This window comes from Chlorocebus sabaeus, chromosome 22, assembly GCF_047675955.1.
Source record: "Chlorocebus sabaeus isolate Y175 chromosome 22, mChlSab1.0.hap1, whole genome shotgun sequence".
NCBI classification, from domain to species: Eukaryota; Metazoa; Chordata; class Mammalia; order Primates; family Cercopithecidae; genus Chlorocebus; species Chlorocebus sabaeus.
In genome coordinates, this window is record NC_132925.1 from 27,234,929 (window position 1) to 27,258,976 (window position 24,048).

General features: G+C 38.5%; 1 protein-coding gene and 1 long non-coding RNA gene across 2 annotated transcripts; one reads left to right on the forward strand and one right to left on the reverse strand.

Moving 5' to 3' along the window:
• The first annotated feature begins 14,968 nt into the window (after positions 1-14,968).
• CCDC54 (coiled-coil domain containing 54) lies at positions 14,969-16,167 on the forward strand. The gene has a single exon (XM_007985934.3). The coding sequence runs from the start codon at positions 15,120-15,122 to the stop codon at positions 16,104-16,106; it is 987 nt and encodes a 328-aa protein (XP_007984125.3). The 5' UTR covers positions 14,969-15,119; the 3' UTR covers positions 16,107-16,167.
• A 1,838-nt stretch (positions 16,168-18,005) lies between these two features.
• LOC119625677 (uncharacterized) lies at positions 18,006-19,620 on the reverse strand. Its single transcript, XR_005241829.2, has 2 exons — positions 19,456-19,620; positions 18,006-18,236 (listed from the first exon to the last, which is right to left on the reverse strand). It is a non-coding gene; the product is annotated as an uncharacterized lncRNA (long non-coding RNA).
• Between the last annotated feature and the right edge of the window lie 4,428 nt (positions 19,621-24,048).

Here is a 24,048-nt window from a genome sequence, read left to right on the forward strand (position 1 = left end):
CCCAAGTTGGAAATTCCATTGAATAAAAAATGCACAATGTAGCTTTCTGTGCTAAAAATGATTATGTTAGGATACATTAGGTTCATGAAACCCTCGTTTAAGATAAAGGATTAACATGTATAGTGCATTTATGAAAGATTAGAAAACTACTCTTAAATTAGATGTTTATAGTAAATTAATATGTGCTATATTTTAAGTCTAAGATGTCATTAACTGCAAGCATGCTATTAAGTATTTATTAAAAAAAAAAGCATCACCAACTAATATGTAACATAATACTAAGATGCCATCTATTGTAAGACAAATTTCAATTTCAGGGATACGAAAATGTGCAAAAACACACATCTTAGAGTTAATGAAATGCAGTATTAGATGACACGGGAGTTTTCCTGGACTCAGATTATTTGTACATTTCTAAAACCTAAGCACACATTATTAAAGGAAGAATCTCCAACTCCTGAATTATTTTGCTTACTACGTGGCAATTCATAATTAAATAGATAATATTTAATTTAAATTAATAACCAAGTATTGGACAGCAATCAAGTGAATTTGTTAAAAAGCTTCAAGCTTACTAAGCATATAAAAGTAGGCTTACACTGTGGAAATGGAATGTAATTGAGTAACATTAATACAACAGCAGGGTTTTTTAAAAAAAATTCAATAATCTAAAAATTAATCAGGCCAGGAGTGTCGACTCATACTGTAATCCCAGCACTTTGGGAGGCTGAGGCAGGAGGATTGCATTTAGGCCAGGAGTTCAAAACCAGCCAGGACAACATAATGAGGCTCTCTCTCTATTAAAAAAATAAAATAAAAAATAGCCAGGCGTGGGGGCATGCAGCTGTAGTCCTAGCTCTCCATTAGACTGAGGTGGAAGGATCAGTTGAGCCCAGGAGTTCCAGACTGCAGGCTGCAGTGAGCCATGATCTCACACTGCACTCCAGCTTGGGTAACCAAGTGAGATGCTATTTCTAGATAAATAAATATTTTAAAAATAAATAAATAAAAATTAATTAAATCTACCTTCTGACTCATAAGATGTGCTTTTTCTAATATTGGAATTAGAATGGAATTAAGATATCGTTATTTCATCTCATCATTTTTCTGAAGATCACCATGAAGCACAGGGGTTGGGGTATATTTCCTTCCAGGTAGTTAATGACAAGGCAGAACCAGAGCCTTCTGCTGATGAACCCAGGGCTCTCTCCACTACCTCATCATGCCAGACTCCAGGCCATCATACTTACACTGAACAAGACTTGAAGGCTGCTCAGAGAGAAAGAATCTCCCTCCCTTAGTACAGAGAAGAATGGTTACTTCATTGCCACAAGTCATGTGGAAGCAAACAAATAGTGTAGATCCAGAACTAAAAGAGAGAGAGCGAGAGAGAGAGAAAGAATACACCTTACTTTGATTTATTTCTTTTTCTTCTTCTTAAACCATGACCCTGCTAGGAGATTATTGGCACCTGCCAGTTCTGAGAAAGAGGTGAATGGTTAGAGCTGGGGATTTATAGACTGAGTGTAGGAAGCAGCTTCCTTCTCCCACAGCACATCTCCAGGAAGAACCAACTGTGATGGAGCTATTGTGAAATTGGAGAGATGATGAAGAGTCAGAACCAACTTCAATCTACATCTTCCAACCTTGACACCTAGGGTTTGTGAGCACCTGGAAACAGAAAATTTGGCTATTCTGTAAGAATAGTAAATGAACTGGCTGGGTGCTGTGGCTCACACCTGTAATCCCAGCACCTTGGAAGGCCAAGGCGGGCAGATCACTTGAGTTCGGAACTTCAAGACCAGCCTGGCCAACATCGTGAAACCCTGTCTTTATTAAAAATACAAAAATTTGCCAGGTCTGGTGATGCATGCCTGTAATCTCAGCTACTCAGGAGGCTGAGGCAGGAGAATCACTTGAACCCAGGAGATGAAATTTACAGTAAGCCGAGATCATGCCACTGCACTCCAGCCTGGGAGAGGTGACAGAGTGAGACTCTTGTCTCACAAAAAAAAAAAAAGAAACTTAAAAAGTTTGGTGAAATCTTGTTTTATGTTCAAGACAAATAAAAAAGAAATTTTCAATGATGAAGACCTCAAAAGCAAATGAGACAAAACCAAAAATTGATAAATGGGACTTAATTAAACTAAAACACTTCTGACAGTAAAAGAAATAATCAAGAGTGAAGAGACAACACACAGAATGGGAGAAAATATTTGCAAACTACACATTTGATAAAGGACTAATATATTCAAAATCTATCAGAAACTCAAACAACTCAACAACAACAAAAAACAACAAAATAACTCCATTAAAAAGTGGGCAAAGCACATGAACAGACATTCCTCAAAAGAGGATATACAAATGGCCAAAAAGCATATGAAAAAGTGCTCAGCTACATTAATCATCAGAGAAATGCAAATCAAAACCACACTGAGATACCGTCTTACACCAGCACTTGTATCCCCTAAATCTATACAAATTAAAATTAAATTTAAAAGTCAAAAATCACAGATGTTGGTAAGAATGTGGAGAAAAGGGAATGCTTATACACTGTTGATGGGAATGTAAATTAGCACAACCTCCATGGAAAACAGCATGGAGATTTCTCAAACAACTAAAAATAGAACTATCATTCAATCCAGCAATCCCCACTACTGGGTTTCTACCCAAAGGAAAAGATCATTATATATAAAAAAACCTATACCCATATGTTTATCACAGCATTCGGTTGGTGCAAAAGTAATTGCGGTTTTTCCATTGAAAGTAATGGCAAAAACCGCAATTACTTTTGCACCAACTTAATACTATTCACATTAGCAAAGATGCAATCAATCAACCTAAGTGCCCATCAATGGATGATTGAATAAAGAAAGTGTGGTTTTTATACACAATGAAATACTACCAGCCATAAAAAAGAATAAACTTCTGTCTTCTGCAGCAATGTGGATGGAACTGAAGGCCATCATCTTAAGTGAAGTAACTCAGAAAGTCAAATATTGCATGTTCTCACTTTTAAGTGGGCATAGAGAGTGGAATAACAGACACTGGGGAAGAGGAAGGGTGGGAGGGTGGGAGGGGAATAAAGGATGAGAAATTACTTAATGGGTACAATGTACAACACTCTTTGGGCAATGGCTATATGTTATACTCAAGCAACACAATTGCTCTTGTACCCCCTAAATCTAAAAAAAAAAATTAAAGAAAGGTTTAAGGTTGTGTTTAAACATTTCTTCTTCTCCCTTTCCGTATTCAGTTTAGACTAGTCTGGCAGCATGAGCCACCTACCAGCCTCTCACTCTCTATCCTCTGAACTGGGGTCAGTTGATTCCACAGGACAGTGGGGACGTCACCAAGAGATCCAGTTGGCAGCTGGCTTCTGGCTTTCTCTCCTTCTTCGAGCAATATTAACAATTTTCAAAGGAAATTCCCTCATATAGAAACTATAACTAGATTTTACAGGATCAAAATGGCAATGGTTGAATTAAAAATAAAAAGAGACATTTAGAGAATAAACAGAAGGGGAAAAGATGAGGTCACCAATAACACTTGTTTCTTCTTCCCATCTTTTTAATTCCTCCATCTTGGACAGCAAAATGCTTGGTTGCTAAGTTCACTAATTCATAAAGAATGCTCTTTTTCTGACACAGCACCAAGTACAGCATAGACCATTGATTAAACATTTATTGAATGCTTATGATGGGCCAGTACTGAACTATTTCTCAAATACATTTTCTCATTTAGTTTAATCCCCTCAAAACTTTATGAAATACTATGATTCCCCTTTCACAGATAAGAGCATACAAAATTTTAGAAACTGATCGAAATGCCTCTATCTGCTAATTCTCATAATGCCATTTTTAAAAAGCAACTCAGTATGGTTTTCCCATGTTCGCAGTGAAAAGAAAAAAGAAAAGATGTACAGTCAGGTCGAAATTATAAACTCTGTACCTAAAATCAAAATTTCAAATTCACAGGCTTCTCACCAAATGTAGTTCACTCTAAATAGAATTTACTCGGGGCTACTCCAAAGCCGCAGGCTGAGTAATACCATCCAAATTTGCAATTATTACAAATTAGTCTGTTTTGTTGAGTGTATGAAAAGGTGAGTACATTATGCTATTATTCTGCTCCCAATTTCTACAATAATTTAAATAGTCAGAAGAGTACAGTAGATCAGAGATCAAAATATCACCCTTATGATGGATGGAGCATAGAAGTGTGACAACTGTAATCTTCCTAATATGCAATCTCAGAATTGGATTGAATCTCAAGATTTCTCCCTGTGCCTCCCCAAACCCCACTCCTGATCTTTAGGGGCACAGTCTCCCCTTATCCAGCTGATGGCATGGAGGACAGAATGAAGAATAAAGAGTGCCCTTGGCAGGCAGGCAAATCCCAAAGACAAAGGAAAGGAGGAAGAAGCTGAGTTATGCACGCCCAGTTCCTCAGTCCAACCTCACAACCAGTAAAGGCACTCCCCTCTGAGGGGGTGGAGAGAGGGCAGAAGTGATATGCTAGTTCTTATCCTTCCTTGTGGAAACTCCAAGTCCCAAAAAACAGGTATCACCATCCTACCCACCCACCCCGCCCCACATATATCCTGTGTGACTAGACTGTGATCTACTCGATCCTCTTCATTTGGGGCATGTTGGGCTTCAGGCACTTCACAACATGATTATTTTATTCCTAACAGTTAGTAGGGAATAAAACATAAAATGACATAGTTCTGCTGTGGGTAAAGCTCAAGGTTTTATGAAGGAAAAACTTCACTGTCACTTGCATTATATATGTAAAATACACAGATAATATGTATAGATATACAAATTCTATATCTAAAGAGGAAAAAAAATGCCCAGTGGTGACACAGCATTAAATGAATTAATAGCTAAGGGTTTTATTTACATCTCAGAATAAAGGAAAGCCACAAGTTGATTCACTGCACCACAGTGATGACTCAGCAGGTAAGTAGGAAGAGGAAGGAGTAGGCCAAAAAAGGGGTGGGGGAGGTGAAGCAGGTTCTGCGTTTGATAACAACAGCCCCGCTTTTTAAATGCTTCTGAAAGAGGAGAGGGAAAAAGTCAAAATTAACAATAACTTTGTTGTCCCATAAAGCCTCTCCTTCTTCCCTATCCACTCTAGGAAATTAGGAAAGTGCACGCTGGAGGAGTCCATTGAAAATGTCGGCTCTTCCACTGCTATGGGCAGTTTAGGTCTAGCGGTTAATTTCTCAGATTTGCAATCTTCACTACCAAGTTCCATTTCTAAATGCCATTAGCATTTCATGATAAAATACTAGATATAACATTTCTGTTATTACTTAGTTCCTTAGCAATAAAATCAAGACATTTAATGTTGCAAATCTGACCCTAAACAACTCTTATAAAAACATTTGCTATGCTCCCAACTGACCGCAAAAATATCTAGCCCAGCCTCCAACATTCATCTCAGTCACTTTGTATCAGGGGCGCACACAGAATTCCCTCCCTGAGTTTATGTCATTTCTCTTGGTTCAAATTCCTCGCTAGAAATGGAGCACAAAACACTATATATTTATTGACAGCCTGGTGGCTCGTAGCTTGCACCAAGCTAGTTTGTTTAGAAGAACAAACTAAATAGGGTCCTTGACTTCATGGTGTGTACAGCACAAAAGACCTTTCTAACTTTCACCTGTCCAGACCTCAGCTGTTCTCAAGGATTTCATTCCCAAGCCAATACATTCCATTGGGAGCTCCCTCCTTTGTTCCTCAGATAATCAACTGCCTGCATTCTCAGCACTTCACATATTCTAAGTTCTTGAATTAAACCACCTAAAGACTCCAGCTCCTTCAAATCAAAAACACTTATAAAGGGATCCTGAAGTTGGAATAATGTTTGGTCCTCCTTCTCTTATTGTCAGGATTTTAACCTGGGTTATATCTTACAGTGTCCATAAAGGACTTTGAGGATTGGGGTGGGAGAGGTCTGTGTATCTATCCCCTGATGAACTTATGTGCAAATTTGTGTGTGTATGCTAATATTCTGTATTAGTCCATTCTTGCACTGCTATAAAGAAATGCCTGAGGCTGTGTAATTTAAAAAGAAAAGAGGTTTAGTTGACTCACTGTGCCACAGGCTGTACAGGTAACATGGCTGGGGAGGCCTCAGGAAACTTTCAATCATGGCTGAGGGCAAAGGGGAAGCGGGCACGTCTTACATGGCAGGAGCAGAAGAAAGAAAGAGAGGGGAGAGGAGAGGTGCTACACACGTTTAAACAACCAGATCTTGTGACAAATCACTATCTCAAGGGCAAGGGGAAAATCCAGCTCCATGATCCAATCAGCTCCCAGTTCCCACCATGTCCCACCTCCAACATTGAGGATTACAACGCGACATGAGATTTGGGTGGAGACACAAATTCAAACCATATCAGTGCTGTTTTCTGAAAAAGCACACAAAGCTTTCATCGGATTCTCAAAGGAATGCTGGAACCCAGATCTTCTTCTTTACTAAGGTTTAAGCTATTATATCACTTTCTCAATCATTTGAATGAGCCTGGACAACCATTTGACTTCAGCTCTACTTTCTAACAACAAAGAACGTGATTTCCAGCAATATGTTCTTATTTTTAAGTGTCATTTAAAAATGTAAATGTAAAGTTCAATGGAAGTTACAACAGAAATTTTGCCTATTTTAATGCGTAAATTGTCCAAGGGCTCAGACCAGCTTCGTTTCATCTTATACTACATGGTGGAGGAGAAACTTAGGCACTTAAATAGAATGAGTGGTAATTAAGTCTCACAAGTTACAGTGAGAATTGTAGCCATTAGTGCCAAACACTGAAGCTGAAAATTATTGAAATATGTATTTAATAGAACTGTCTTGTCGCTCTACTTTTTTTTGAGACAAAGTTTTGTTCTGTTGCCCAGGATGGACTGCAGTGGTATAATCTCGGCTCACTGCACCCTCTGCCTCCCAGGTTCAAGCTATTCTTGTGCCCCAGCCTCCTGAATAGCTGGGATTACAGGCACGTGCCACCACGCCCAGCAAATTTTTAGATTTTTAGTGGAGACAGGGTCCCACATGTTGGCCAGGCTGATCTTGAACTCCTGACCTTAAGGGATCCGCCTGTCTTGTCCTCCCAATCATTCTACTTTTTTGTTATTATATACTTACATTACTTTAAGACTACAAGAAAGAGACTCAAATTTCCAGAAAGAGATATACCCACCTCCCAGCAACAAATAAAATTCTCAATCTTACGGTTAAACACCTTTTATATTCAAGTTGGCTTTTGGCAGAATGGAAACAGCTGCAGCAGCAGTACACATTTCAAGTGGGGGAGCCTTCAATAAATATTTAAAACAATGAATAAATATTTTCTCCTCAGATTATCATAGTTATAGTTATAAAAACCTAGGTAGAGAAAGAAGAAAAAAAAAACCCACTTCATTTTATAATTGCCTTTTGGGCATTTTCTTTTTTTTTTTTTTTTTTTTGAGACGGAGTCTCGCTCTGTCGCCCAGGCTGGAGTGCAGTGGCGCAATCTCGGCTCACTGCAAGCTCCGCCTCCCGGGTTCACGCCATTCTCCTACCTCAGCCTCCCGAGTAGCTGGGACTACAGGCGCCCGCCACTGCGCCCGGCTAATTTTTTTTTTTCTATTTTTTAGTAGAGACGGGGTTTCACCATGGTCTCGATCTCCTGACCTTGTGATCCGCCCGCCTCGACCTCCCAAAGTGCTGGGATTACAGGCGTGAGCCACCGCGCCCGGCCGCCTTTTGGGCATTTTCTATTTTGTGTGTAATCATAGTGCACAAGCAGAACGAATACATCTGGTAAGTTAAATAAGATCTTTGTAATCCAAACCCATGCAGGAAAAAGGATGCCTGTAGCTTTAAACACAGAAAGGAAATGATTCCAAAATCAAACTGCTGAAGAAAAAACACTGCCAAAACAGTGCATAATAAGAAGTTTACAGTTCTTAAATAAGAGGTATAATATAAAATTTAAAATTAGGTATAATAAACATTTTCATGTTAATTATGTGACCCCCCTTCAATGTCAACATATGGCAATACTGCTGTTCTCATTGTATAGATGGAATGAAATGGAAAAATAATACACCCAAGATAGAGAGGGCACTAACAACAGAAAATAAAATACAGTCAAGGGATAAATATACATTTACTTCACAGAGATATGGCTGCAAATTCCCTTGGAAACATAAAATGCCATCATAATACACGTCTCTCAAGGTGGGCACTATTAGGAAAAGCCAGTGCAATGTTTCATTTTATTACCTTTAAAATGTTGGAATAAGAAAGAAGATGGCTCCTTGGATTTTGTACTCCAAAGCACTACAAAGCATCAGGACAACTAAAAAGCCAAACGGGAAAACAGAATTTTTCTTAAAATTAAGGCTATATTAACATAGTAACATACCCAGAGATGACATCACGGCAAACTACACAGTATTAATAACTAGAAATGGGAAGACTCACATTCTCCAATTTTTACACTTTATGATTTCTGAATTTGTTCAAACTTAAATCCCCATTTCCAATGTGGTCACTATTTATTCTCTAGCTTTTAATTTTTGGTTTCCTAAATGAAGAATACAATTCAGGAAGAAGACAGTAAGTTGGCACTGTGCTGCTCCCATCACATAACGGTTTCCCAAAAAGATCTGCTAAATGATATAAATTCAGTGAAACAAAGGTGTTTGAATAGACTAACTCACTGAATTTATTCACCAGTTCCATTAAAGGAAAGAGGTGAATGGCTAAGCGAAAACAAATCTCTTTCAGTTTCCCTTCCTTTTTCCAGACATTTATTTTTATGGCTGCATCAATTGTGCACATCGAGACTTATAAAGCACTATAAGAAGAGTGTCAATCATAAGCTAAAGGGAGCAGAGGTTTCAAGGTAGTATTTGAGAAGGGAAACCAAGAGGTGAAGTTGAGAATTACAGAAACTAGGCAACCTCATATAATAAATTACCAGGGAGAGCCAAGCGTAACAGAAAGAACTGGAGGAAGATGACAGGGAAGAGATATCACATAAAATACTAATGTGCCCCCAGGGTTATGGAACTAAATGGTGAAGGGTATGTTTAGATAAGCTAGAGAGAGTTCATTGTAAATTTGGAGTTCACAGTATAAGATGACAGAAATAAAGAGATAAGTGCCTGAGTATCTAAATTGATGACAAATGCATTCTCGGGCAATCCCACAGAGGTACGGAGAATACACTGATACCCTGTGGTTCTCTAGAGGCCTGAAAGACTTAATATGTTGCACAGGGGGTTCATATGCTATGTGCTTTAGTCACCTCTAGGACCAGAGCCATCAACACCACCCCTGTCACCATCATTACTGAGCTCACTCTCTCCATTCCACAGCTGTTTCCAGGTATGGAATTACCTCCATCTCTCTCAATTTACTGCCACTTAACTGCTTCAAGCCTGTGGGGAGCAATTAATTAAATCCTATTCCAAAATTGCTAATGATCTCCCAGGAACTGAGAAAAGTTATTCCCATTCTGAGTCAAACAGTGTACCTCCTTGATACATACAAATGGAAATAGGCCCATAGCGATAGGCTCAAGAGAGACCCAATCAATATCTTGACAATCATCCACAGGTGCGTTCATTCATCTTTTTATTCAGTGAATAAAGATTTATTGAGCACTAACTATATGTTAGGCTTTGGGACATTGAGGATATGGAGTTAAAAAGCGAGTCTCCGGTGGTGCACACCTGCAGTCCCAGCTACTTGGGAGGCTGGGGCAGAGCATTGCTTGAGCCCAGGAATTTGAGTCCAGGCAGGGCAACACACCGAGACCCATCTCTAAAAACAACAACAACAACAAAAAACCCAAGTCTCTCCTCTCAAGGAATTCGGAATCTAGAGGGGAGATAGGCTCTCCAAGAATAGCAGTACAATATGGGAATCATTGCTAGGTGGAGACCCAGATCTGTTGGAAGCACTGGGAAAACTATAAGGAGAATCAGAAACGGCAGGACAAGTGTAGTAGATGAATGAATGACTCCTAAAGGATGGGTAGAAATTTGCCCTGGCGATAAATAGATGAAATATTTTTCAGAAAGACCACACAATTTTAGTTATAGTGAAAAAGTACATTATCATTGCCAAATATTATTTAAAAGTTATTCCATCATTTCTTCAAAGGTGTTCACCTCATTCTTTTGGCTTGTGATCTCATAGGATTTTAAAGTATCATTATGAACATTTATTGGAACCGCATAGTGGATGCAGCCCTTTCCCTTACCCCATGTGTCACTCTCACCAGATGGCCTTATCAATGTCCCTGGGCTCCATCGCTTCCTTCAGCCTCAGACCTTGCCTACATTATGAACACTATAACTTTCCCCTGTTTCCCTGTCCTGGTCCGGTGCAACAGCTCTGATTTCAAGCCCACTCTCTTCTATTTCTCATGGCTAAAAAGAAAGAAGAGTCGAAGACGGCTTTCCCTTTGGGCCCTCGTAACTACTTAGCACGTGTAACAGGAGACTGAATTTGCACATTCTTATCCCCTTGAGTCAGCCCACCCTGATCAAATTGGTAAGACTTTCCTGGTTCCTGTTTCCTCAATCTTTTATCCCACCCTACACATGACAGGTGATAGTCAGGTGGGAGGGTCCAGATTCTTGTGAACTTGGCCCCTAAACTTTGTGGGGGAAGTTAAAGACTCTCAATAAGTTTTTGTGGTCCCGACCCCTAAGGGAACATGAGTAATAGCAGATCACTACAGGTGTAACACAAACGTTATACATAATGCTCAGTTGCTAGCAGGATAGCTGTAACTATCCCACTCTCTCCTACTCAAAAAAAAAACCATGTTTTAAAAACACAGAGTGACTTTTATAGACATCATTTATATAGATAATCTAAACTCTGCCATAATTAATATATAGCTAGCGTACTCAAACACATGGCATTTAAAATATTGAATAATATTATGTATTATTAGAGCCATCTATCCAGTGGTTATTCTACTCCAGTCTGCCTGACGCCAGAGCTGGTGGGAAACCCTGTGCTAGGAGATAACGGGTTGATGTGTCGGCCTTGCTTGCTGCATTTTGGTTGTCTCTAATCCAAATGCTTTCCCTGCATGGTACATTGAGCAGCGAGGACCACACGCTTTGTGTCTTGGTCATATTGAAAGAGGGAGGAAGGCACAGTGAGAGACTGAGAGAGCAGGCAGAGCTAAAGTTGAAAACGGTTAACCATCTCCTTTCATCGGGAAGAAGCGAAGTGAGAGACAGGTGGTAGGAAATGAGGAGGAAAGGCCTTGTAACTATTTGGCATCTTAATTCTCAAAACCAATCACTGAACTAGGTGCTGTTATTATCCCATTTTACAGGCTTGTGGGAGGTTAGAAACCTGCCTAAGAGCACAGTTAGTCACGGGACAGCCTTGAACCTTTCTGGCTCCAAATACCATTCCTGTGAAAGCCGGCCTCCTGGAGAACAGGTAGACTCAGGAAGTCTCCCACAAGGCTTCAGTCCGCTGTGCTATTTTATTCCTAAATGCCTCCATACCCCTGGCAGGAACCCGAAGAGCGGAAGTCAGTTTATTTCCCGCTATTCATTCACTTTCTGACTGCTCTCATAACTTCGCCCAAATCAACAGGCTTACCTCCTCCCAGTACAACTTTTCACCACCTGGCAAACCCCAGCTAGGCCAAGGCTCCCTTTATTGACATTACGAAGGAAGTAGTTAGAAACCCAGACAGGTTTATGTTTGTATCAGCCTATTAGATTTATTTGTTTTCTAAAAATAGTAAGCATACATTAGTATTTTAAGTTGAAAACTTTATTGTTTTTTATTCCAATCATTGTATTACTATGTCTACCACAGTAAGGAAAGTATAGCCTCCAAATACTCACTTTTACCTATACATTAGAGCTTGTTCAACTTCTAAAGTCTTCACAAATTTCTGTTATCAAATGCTTTTGGTAAATAAAATGACCAATGAAAGCTTTAATTTTCTCATAATGCTAAACAAACAAAATTTTAATAAAATAAGTCTTCTATAAATATATAGTATGATTTTAAAAATAAAATGTCCATCTTTTTCTGAGTTGTACTAAATATGTATTTTAATCATGATTGTGAGGCAGTAGAGGTAAAACACATGGACTCTGGAGCCAGAATTTAAGCATTTGAAATCTGACTCTGCCCATTTTTAAGCTCTATTACCTTAGCAAAGTTACTTGACTTCTCTGAACATAGTTATGTAAGCTAATATTTAGAATAGTATCTGGTATGCACCCAACAAGTCTTAGCTGTTATTAACCTGGAGGGAGTAATTACGACAAGCAGTCCCTCTAATTTAACTGGGAATTCTTGGAAAGTGAGAATACGTAATACACAAATTGCCTCCAAATGTAATGAAATTTTAATAATACTAAATCTAACAATTAATGAATATGACATAGTACATTTCAGAGATGTTTCATTAAACATTTATTGTTTCAATCTTGCAGCTTTCAGTATTCTGAGCCTTTTTTGTTTGTTTGTTTTCTTCTTCTAGTCTTAAGTATTTTCATTGGCCCTTAAAAACTGTATAGGCCCTAAGCACTGTCTTTGTAGAACTCGATGGATAAAATGGCCTTAGTCAGAGTAAATGGGACGGCTGTGAACTCTAACCTTTCCAAGGCCACAATGCCATTCCTGTGATAGTCTGCCTCTTGGAGAACATTTTCCTCAGCAAGTGTTTGGAAAGGTTTCTAGACATTTTCGAAAGGTTACTAAACAGCATTTGAAAGATAGGAGAGTAAAGCAAAATCCCAGATATTATTGATGAGCCAAAATTTTAAAACTACTGCTGGCTAAGCTCAGTGTTTGTACCAAATCTTGGGCTGACACTGACCCTCCAATTTGGCACAAATAGAAGAAACAGTGATTTGGTAGAAGGTTGGAACTGGCACGGATCCAAGAGGGAATGTCCTTTTGATTAGAATAGGACTGCTCCTTGAGAGACATGTGAGTATCATGTCATTTTGATTCCAGAATGTTCAGTCTAATGTGTTTAGAGAATAAAATTAAGTTTTTACCTCAGTATATAAAATGGGCCAAATATTATTTAATATTTCAAAGGGCTTGAATTTTAAGTACTGTTATGTAGAAAAACCTATAAGAAGAAACATGATAAATGGCTGATGTTATTTTTAAATTCTAAGGCAGTGGCTCTCAAAGTGTGGCATGCTTTGTGTCATGAGGCCACTCTGTATGTGTGACCATGAGGGCAACAATATTTCAAAATAATCCTAGGACACCGTTTGTCTTTTCCACTGTGCTTACGTTTGCCTGTTGAAAATTACATTGCAAAAGCAAGGGTGAGTAAAACTGTTGATACCTCAGCATGAACCACAGCAGGGGTACCACACTGACTGACAGTGGCTCAATCAGAAAAGGAAAAAAAAATACAAGAAAAACCAGTTTCACTCAAGAATGTCCTCAATGAAGCAGTAAGACTTTTTAATCTTATTAGATCTCAACCCTTCAGTACATCTTTTTTCTATTATGTATGATATAATGGGAAGTAAGCATAAGTGTTCTGCAGCTTACCAAAGTATACTGGTTTTCATGAGAAAAAGTACATAAGTATCTGAGTTGCAAATGTATGCTTTTTTCATGGAACACTATCTTTTCTTGAAAAAACAACTGACAACAAACTACAGTGTTCACAGTTGGGCATTTGGCAAGCATTTTTGCAAAAAATGGATGGAGGAAATCTGTCACTTCAAGGTGACAGATTCAACAATAAATCAGCTTAATACATTTCAAGATTTTCAAGCTAAAATTAGAATTTTGAAAATTTGCATTTGCCACCATGAGCTTGGCCTCTTCTCAATACTCAAAGACTTTTCTGGTGAGATTGGTGGACATATTAATGAATATGATATTTTGATGCTATATAATACAATGAGTCAATATTTGGAAGACCTACATAATTCAGTGAACCATTATTTGTCAAATGACCAATACATGATATTATACATCTATTCAAAATAAAAAATAGACCAGTGACTATTAATATAACAAAGTATGAAAGTTCATTGATTTGGCCTAAAATGACACATTACAGCTAACTTCTAAAAAAATATCATTTGTCATATTTTCATAAAGTAGCAAAGAATGATATCCTCAATTATCTGAAAAGGCTATGAAAATACTCTCCCTTTTCCATTTATGTATCTCCATGAGGTTATTTTTTCTTCATATGCTTCAATCAAAACAATATGTCACAACAGATATAATGCAGAAGAAGATATGAGAATCTAGTTATCTTCTATTAATTCAGGTATTTAAAACATTTGCAGATATGCAAAACAATGCCACTCTTCTCATTTTTTAGAAAACCAAATTATGTTTTATAAAAAATATATCATTTATGTTAACATGTAATGGGTTTTTAAATTTAAATTAATAAGTAAATAAGACTTTCTTAGTTTTAATGTCTACTATAAAATGTAGGTAGATATAACCCAAATAAACAAAATCTGTGTGATCCTCAATAATTTTTCATTTTTATTTATTTTTATTTTTTTGAGATGGAGTCTCACACTGTCACCCAGACTAGAGTGCAGTAGTACTATCATGGCACACTATAGCCTCCACCCCCCCCGAGCTCAAGTGATCCTCCCACCTCAGCCTCCCAAGTAGCTGAGACTACAGGCATGCACCACCATGGCTGGCTAATTTTTTAATGTTTTGTAGCAATGGGTGTTTTCTATGTTGCTCAGGCTGCTCAACAATTTTTATGATTGAAAAAGAGCCCTATGACCAAACTTTTGAGAACTGCTGTAGTTAAATGTGTTTTTTCTAAGTCAGCAGTCATTGTGACATCAGCAGCAAGTCAATGATTACCATATGAAGGATTCCATGCAGTTGAGTATTATTTCACAGAGCTCTCCAGTTGGGCTGCTCTATAAGAAGCTAATCACCTAAGAGATTCTGCTGCTGTGGCTGATGATTTCCACAGAGTGTTCTATGATGTTATCAGGAAAGGCATCCAACAAATAGTAAGAGAAAGACCATTTCATTCATACATTATTTCTTCCTGTGATTCTATGTTTTCCAACACCTTGCCTCTTGTTTCACCATGAAAGATGTACACACTTCACACCAAAAGGATAAAAGCTGCTGCTAGGGAAATGTGGACTTCAAATGTCTCCAAGGTCAGACAGTCTTTTAAAAATGTTTACCACAAATGTAAGATTCGGCACCAAGATTCAACTAGATATCCAACTGTGACATCTGATGATTGTAATCAAGATGATGTTAGTTATGACGGAAAAATGAATCTTACAGTAGTGCTCCAAGATGTTAAAACTGCTCAAGTTGAACTTTTCAGCCAAATGACTGACATTGTCCATGCGATACCAAAAGTCCATGAAAAGACTGACTTGTATCAAAAACAGATGGAGGTCCTGGAAACCAGAATGAATGTTAATGAAGACAAACAATGCACAACAACTAAAGATATCCTCTCTATGAAAGAAGACATCAAGGCCTTAAAGAAGAAGGTGACAGAACTGGAAAAGCAGAATTCCTACTCCAGGATACATTGTCTAGAGATTCCGGAGGGAGAAAGGGGTAAAGAAATCACAGAACTGCTTTACAAACTCATACAACCAGCAACTCTGAAGAACACATTGGCCTCTACAGACATGGAAATCTCTTCAGCAGAACCAGAGAAAGTGCCCAGTTATCCAAAGTCCACTGACCATCTTGAGAAAATAACAATTTCTCCCCAAATTAAAACTCTGAAGAAACGTAACCATCAAAATGCATCAAGGAACTTTAAAACAGCAAAGCCAAATATTTACATTTACCCAGACTTCAGTACATGGATCAAGCTAACTTTTGTTCATGGAGGAAAATGGACATTTTTCCTCAGTGCTACCAAGTTAGAAGAATTCATCCAGTGGCTTCTTTCTAGGCCAACCATTCTCCCTGAAGAACCCCAGGTCATAACCCAGAGATATTGTCCATTCACTGGGCTTATTTTGAGCTTGACCACAATCTGTCTCTCCATGTTCAACAATATTTATGGCTTTATTCGTTCCTTAAAAGAAGAGGTAACTCGACTATAGAGTTATGTTCTGCTTTGCTTGGTACAAAATAAATGTAACCTGGAAGCTCCAAGCATTTACACATTGGTGTGGTGGCTGTGAATTCTTCAGTAGTTTGCTCACTCTGGGCCCACTATATGCAGAATTTCTCTGTTTACAGTAAGTTAAGGCACATGATCTAATTGAACTGTTGTAATTTGTTTTCTGTTAATGTTCTTGTTTTCTCAAAGGCAATTCATGAGGACTCATCCTGGGTCCATTTTCATAGATAATTGGAAACAAAGAATGAAAGAGTCAAGGGCAATGTGAAGTATGTTTGATGGCCTCCAAGTCAGTTTTGTATACACTTTGTCCTCATGGCCTTTGTGGATAAGATTTGTGATACCAGAAACATACTCTACTGACAAGACTTCATTTTGTTCGTTATTGATTTTTGAAATGGAGTCTCACTCTGTCACCCAGCTGGAGTGTAGTGGCGCAATCTCGGCTCACTGCAACCTCCGCCTCCCACGTTCAAGTGATTCTCCTACCTCAGCCTCCCGACTAGTTGGAATTACAGGTGCCCGCCACCACACCCAGCTAATTTTTGTATTTTTAGTAGAGACAGAGTTTCACCATGTTGACCAGACTGGTCTCAAACCCCTGACCGCAAGCGAGCCACCCACCTTGACCTCCCAAAGAGCTGGGATTACAGGCATTAGCCACTGAGCCCAGTCAGACTTTAGGTGGTATAGAGTGAAAAAGATACCTATTGTCAAGGCTACTAAAGTTAGCATTATAAAAGTGAAAGGGATTGAAAGGCCAAGTTATTGCAAGGAACGTATTCAAAAAATTGGCTTTTTCTTTCAACTTCAGCTTCTTCTCTATCAAACAATTAGATAAGAGGAGAAAGACAATATGATCCTGGGTAATTTTTACATTTTCATGAAAGGAGAAAAATACCATGTCCTGTAGGTTTGATACAGGGGAAAAGGGAAAATCTAAGAAAGGGTTTATGAACTAAGTTAAATCTCACCACTATAATACCGTAAACTCTTATATGACAAGGTTTTTGTTTGTTTGTTTGTTTAAAGCATATACCCAAGAAGAGCTTCATTTTCAGATATAACAGGTGGTTGTCATTGTAATTTCTGAATATCATGCAGAATAACTGTAAAACAATGTTTCTTTCACCACTTAACTCGGTGAATGAAATCTACCTTCCTTTGTAGTCATGTTTTAACCACAAATATTCCTGGCAAATGTACTACTACTAATTATTTGCAGTCAATACTTTGAAAGGGGGGTTTTGGTAGCTAGCTAAGAACAAATGAAAGAGGACAAAGGACCTAAAGGTGGGTATAGCGAAAATTAAGACACAATTTTGTCTGATGTCAATCTGGGAGTAATTACATACCACAATTTTTTTCGTTGACAAATATATTCTATTTGACCCTTTTTACAAATTTATAGATATGTACATAATAACTTTTAGAATACGTCAATATGCAGGGAATCAACCTAAATGCCCATCAATTACAGATTAGATAAAGAAAATATGGTACATACACACCATGGAATACTATAGACAGTCATAAAAAAAAAGGATGAGATCATATCTTTTTCAGGAACATGGTGGAGCTGAAGGTCATTATCCTTAGCAAACTAATGCAGGAAAAGAAAACCAACCACCACGTGTTCTCACAAGTAGAAGCTAAAAGATGGGAGCTCGTGGACACAAAGAAGGGAACAACTGACACTGGTGCCTACTTGAAAGTGGAGGTTAGGAGGAGGGAGAGAAGCAGAAAAAAATAACTATTGGGTACTAGGTTTAGTACCTGGGTACTAATGACTTGAGTTTACCTGGAAAACAAACCTGTGCATGTACCCCAAAACTAAAATAAAAGTTAAAAAATAAAATATGTCAATATGCAACATACCTAATAAAAGCAAAGGTATTTATTAAATGTTTGTTTAAAAATGAGATAATTGTGTTTATAATGTATTGTTCTGTTAAAGGCACGAGCGATCTCTATGTATTTATTTACCATCAGAAATGTCCGTAAGGAACAGGCAGGACTCTACTTCAGTACCTTAGGTGTGATACTCACATTAGGACAATATCTAGGGAAGGCAGGCCATGACACAGGCAAATGACATCACAAATAGCTTCTGGAAGAGAAAAAAATGCCCCAGCTGGTACAAGCCTGGGTCATCTGAGCCTCTGTATATTAGCACTGACTTTCACTTTTCCCCCTCACATGTCCATTTGACAGCCCTTGATGTTTCTAGAGAGGCACGTAGTTTACGAGAAGAGCACATGCTTGAGGATCAGATGACCAAAGTACTCAACCTAACTCCTAAATTTTACTCTTACAAATTCTATTATTTAATTTCAATGAGGTTTGTTCCATCAGTTCTAAAAACGTAATCATTATATGAACTTAGTAAATATTTTATTCAGTGTTCACTAACAATAAGGGATCATGGAGGATACAAGAAAAGGTAGACATTCCCCATCCTGTAAATATAGAACATTAAATGGCATAAATAAAAAATGTACACAAAGAACTCTGAGGCATGATGAATGGGGATGGGCAGCAAATAGCAATACTGAAAGCACTGCTGGTATGAGAGAAGAAAGAAGCTTGATGAGTCTTGTGGTAAGGAAGTAAGGTGAGGAGGAGGTGGAGAGGGCAATGCAGCTGGCAGAGGGAAAAACAGGAGCAGAGGGCGGGGGCTAATAGGGAACATGGGATGTGAAAGCCACCGGGCATTAGATAACATGAAGTACAGATGGGCTATTATTTCAACCCTTTTATGGATCTAATTTTTCTCTTCAGAGATTCCCACCATCTTCATTTCAACCTGTTTTCTTTACCTACATAAGAATGTTAGAGGGGAGACAGTGACTCTGCATGATTTTCTCAAGGTCTCACACTTTCCCTAGAGAGGATTCTGTTGGTCCTGTTAATGAATTGAGTTCCCTGTGCGCAAAGGGAGGATTTTGCTTCTGAGTCAATTATTTATTGTCACCTAGACAAGATCTCACATGACTTGTTAAAATTATAAATCATCTCATAACTCAGCATGTGAGCAAATAACTTTTCCCCAGTCCTGGCTTTCAAGTTCACCTGCCTCTCACCAGCCCACCTCCATCCCTCCTGGCTTGGAGAAGTGGCATTTCTCTAACCCACATTCCTTCACCAGTGCCTTGCAGAGTCTTCATCAATTATTCCCCCTTTCCCTTCCATCTTAATCACCACCTATCAGTTCTTCGTACTCCGCTTACAAAAATACTCACCTGGTTCCCTTACCCTTGTGTTACCCTCGTCTCCTGCCAATTTCCCATCACTTTTTTGAATGAGAGGCCCACCCTCCCTGTCCCCACCTTGCCTCTCCTCTTCTCTCCATGGCTCATAGGAGCATGTCTTCCAGAACAGTGCTTTCTCATCTAGTTCTCTTCCCATCACTCTGGCAGAGCCTTCTCAGTTTTCTTAGATGTTTCCTCTGCCACTAATCATTCTGTTAAAATATAGATACTTCACTTTCATGACTCCTAGATGAATGTCTATCATGTATATCAGTCAAACATGGAAGTCATTGTGCATTCACCAAAATATCTCAAATCATTGTTTTTGCCATAAAACACATCTACTGGGGAGGAAACACTCGGTGGTGAAAAGAGCAAAGACATTCAAAGAAGAACAGATTTTAGAACGTCTATTTACTAAACATTTATATTATGTATCAGGCACTATGCTAGTTGGGTGTACAATCATGACCCTCATAACGATGTGATTTTGGCAAATTCCTTAAACCTTGTATTCGGTTTTCTGAACTCCGAACTGAGAACAATTTATGTCATGAGATTTTTGTGTTAATTAAATGAAATCATGTGTATAATCTGCCAAGAATAATGCCTGAGTTCGTAGGTGCTTAATATATGGTGGTCATTTCCTTCCCTCCATAGGCTAAATGTTAATGGAGGGTGTGAAGATGAACAGGACATGGGCCCTGCCTCAAGCAGCTCCCATTCAGGACTCTTCCTCCTTTCATCAGCCATAAAGGACTCCAGACAAATAGGGAACAAAGTGGCAGGCTAAATACAAATGCTTCAAACCAAATCTTGACTCCCTCATCCAAAGACAGTGTGATAAGAATAAGACGGGGTGTGAAGCTCTCCTCCTGGTCTGGGCACTCAACCAATATTCCATCATCTACAACAGTCGTTCGCCAACCTTTAATTCCACGCTGTATAAATAAGCAACAAAGAAAAGGATCTGGAGGGAAAGGAGGTTGAGTTAGGATAAATAATTTAGTTCAGTGTGTAATACTTGCTTGCATAAACACAGAGACTAACAGCATTCTGTTCATTCAAAAACAATATTCACCAACATTTATTGAAATTTGACTCTATACCAGGAAATAACTGAGCTAGGTGTGAACAAATAGAGATGCAAAGACATCAGTCCTATCCTGAAAGAACATACTTTCAAATGGTGTTATTTCCAGTTGCCAATTATTTTGGTCTGTTGCTTAGATTTGGATTGGAAAACTACACACTTCATTTAAAACTTAATTTAGCTTTTTTTGTGGGACACAAATCAAGTCCCATTTAGAAAAAGATATCGCTTTCCTAAAAGTAGTGTTTTAAGATTAATTCAAGACAGAAAAATATAGTTTTTTTCTAAATGCTTCTACACACCTTCAAAATGTGAACTGTCACCAACATATCAGTGGATTATGCTCTGAAACTTTATTTGTAAATCCTTTAAAACTCAGAATGCATACTACAAAGAAATAGTATTAGAGTTGGATTTTTTGATCAACCTGTAAAAGCTGACTGAACTACAATGTAGCTGAGATAATGGCATTAATAAAACTATAAAGCCAAGTTTTTGTATATTCCCATGCCAAAGTGTATTCAGGAAAAAAACTGCAATAGTGGTAGCCCTGACAGCTGGACCAGCACCCCCATGCTCCATATTATCTCTTCTATCTGATAGTGGAGTGAAAATTTCATAGATTGATGGCCCTAGTGGAGGACACCATGGAGAACAGGGAACAAAGAACAGCAACCAAGTGGAGGCCAAAATAGGTGCTCCAGGGATGGAGCCAAGGTGGAAATTCTTGGGTGAGGAAAGAGACAAAGGCTCCATGTGGCTGCTGAGAACCTAGTCCAGGGAATAAGGACTGAAGTGGGGCCAACGTCATCTTTTACAGTGATGAGGGACTGAAGACTGCATACAAGGGAGACAATTGAAGCATGTAAAGCATAATTTTTGGCACATAGTCAGGCTCAGTAAATGGTGCTAACGATACTGGAGATGATGAAATAGAGGCAAAAACTGTGGGGTTTGCTCCTTCATTTGTTTTTTGGAATACAACCTATTTAGAGGCTAATTTTATTTGTCAGGGACATGAAACTCCAATGGCAGTGGCAGATGGAGTTACTGGAGCAGTGTGACGGTTGCGCAGATGGGACATGTAGGTAAAGGAATGTTGCACTAGTGGGGCTCTTGGGACAAAAATAGGATATGTGAGCTTGTTCTCTCATCTTTCTCCTTTTCCATGCCATTCTTTTCACCTAAAGCTTGAGATGCAAGGATGTGGGGTTTGGGGAGACACATCCCAGATAGAGGCAGAGGTGGAGTGGGGGAAGAACAAGAAGAAGAAAAACACTTCAATAGGATTAAGAAACAACTAATGTTCTAGTGCAGCCCTACAGACAACAAGGCCACTCCTCCCACGCAGAGCAAAGGTACTACACCATGCGCTCTGAAAATGCTAAAAAAGGCAAAAAAAGGCAGTGCTTCCTTAGGTAATTTAATGACATGACCATCCTTTTTTTTTTTTTTTACCCTTAGTTACATTTTAGCCCTAAGGAATCTGCACAAGCTTCCAGGAATGGCTCTCAACAGGACTCTTCCAATTTTTGCTTTAGTCAAAGATCCCATCAATTTTTTTCCAACCTATTTTTAGATTCTACCTTTCTCTCCCACTCTCATCTGCTGTCATAGGAAAAGAATGCATGAAAATGTGGCCGGGTGATCATCTGATTCTGAAGATTTATTCCTAATGTCAGTTGCTTCAGAAAGGGTGTTCTCATCGGCCAGTATCCTGATGGAAGGTGTGACACGTATTTCAGATATCAGAAAATCTAAATTTGGATACTGCTGTCATTTTTAGTGACCCTCAGTTGACTTATATTTACCAAATATATAAAGATAATAATTGCTTGATGTACAAGCTGTAATTGGATCACAGCCATCAGTGAAATGATTATTTGTTGTTATAGCAATATTAATGAAATTATGCCTATGGCAGCCTAATTAGAGGAGCACCATCACGACCCAGCTGGCATTTTCAATATGTTATCTAAGAGGTATGATCAGAAGACAAATCAGAGCTGACTTAATGAAGTTTCTGATCAGAGGCTGCTCTGCAGACAATGAGTTATTGAAGGAGACAAAGAGGAACTCGTGACTGGCAAATTTATGCAGGCTGTTATAGAACAACAAAACACAACAGATTTTGCTAGATTCGATCTTGTTGAGAGTGGTAGCAACAGAAATGTTCTTCCTTCTCAACAGCAGGATCCCAAGTCACAAAAATTTAACTATGAAAATAAGCTTAAAGATTACTTGGTTCAATGATATTCAAGTAGGGGTACCCCCAAGGGTCTTTTAAAAATCTCCCAGCAGATGTTTGCAAAGTAATCCCTCCCAATACCATGATACATCTATGGGTTGGGGGACATGACATTGTCTGTACCCCATTTAAGAATCATGACAATAGGACCAGCATAATGAAGGGACTAGGAACAAGCACCTAGATATTGGATAGGCCAGAATTCAGGAGGGCTGTTACTCACTAGGTGTGTGACCTTGCTGAGTTTCTTAAATCCTCTGAGTCAATTTTCTTATTTCTGAATTGGAGATCATAAAATATAATGTAAAATTATGTGCTATGGAAAAAAAAATGAGAAAAACACTTAGCTCAGCATCTGGCACATAGTAGATACTCAATTAATGTTCCATATAATTCTACCACTACTACTACTAGGGCAGCTGCTGTCCAGTATGTTGAGGCAGAAAAAAGACTTGAGGAACAGAAAATTGGTCCAACTTACTGAGGAGGAACCTGAGATCCAGAGGCAGAAGTGACTTGCCTAAAGTTACCCAGTCTATAGGGGTGTGAACCAGATTCCAGGGCTACAGATGGTGGGTGTTGTGATTTTTAGACCTTACTGAATCGTTGGATTCTGACAGCTTAAGTAAAAATCAGTGAAAATAACCAGGGAAATGCAGTGGCCTAGCAGTCAAAGAAAAATTTAGCTGTGCTTCTCTCCCTCTGTGCAGTCTCCCTAATGTTTTATAAAGCATCAAAGTGCATTGATCGAGGATAAGAAATCTGCTATTACTGCAATCCAACCAAACCCCTTTCTTCAGATCATACAGGGCATGTTCCATTACCTTTGAAACTTTGACTTTTCTCACCCCATAATTTGCCAGGCTGGTCTTCTATTATTGAGCATTTGATCAGGGATGAGGTATGAATATTATATGGCAATGTATATACATACACACACATTCGTATGTAGATTTAGATATATGCATACACATATGTATATGTGGTATCAAATATGTGTGTATGATACACACACATACCAGAGATTTATAATCTTTGATCGATTTTTTTAACCTATTTTCAGTGCTATTGTTCTAGTTACTATAGCTACAGGTAAAAAAAATAGTGATAATAAGCACCCACACACACATATTTGTAATAGAAGACTCAGATGGTCCCTGTAAATGTTAATGTACTTTTAGAAAGTTGAAGAGCTGTGAATAATATAGTTTATATGAGTCTTAAAGGACAATGATCACTTACTGTGAAGGCTGTCATTCAAGGGAACAGCAGAGTTTGACAGGAAACATGTATTAATACAATTAATGTAAAACCTAAAAACTAGAAAAGC

Excerpts from the sequence above, each read along its gene's own strand:
- CCDC54 (XM_007985934.3), top strand. The coding sequence starts at position 15,120 with ATGTACACACTTCACACCAAAAGGATAAAAGCTGCTGCTAGGGAAATG.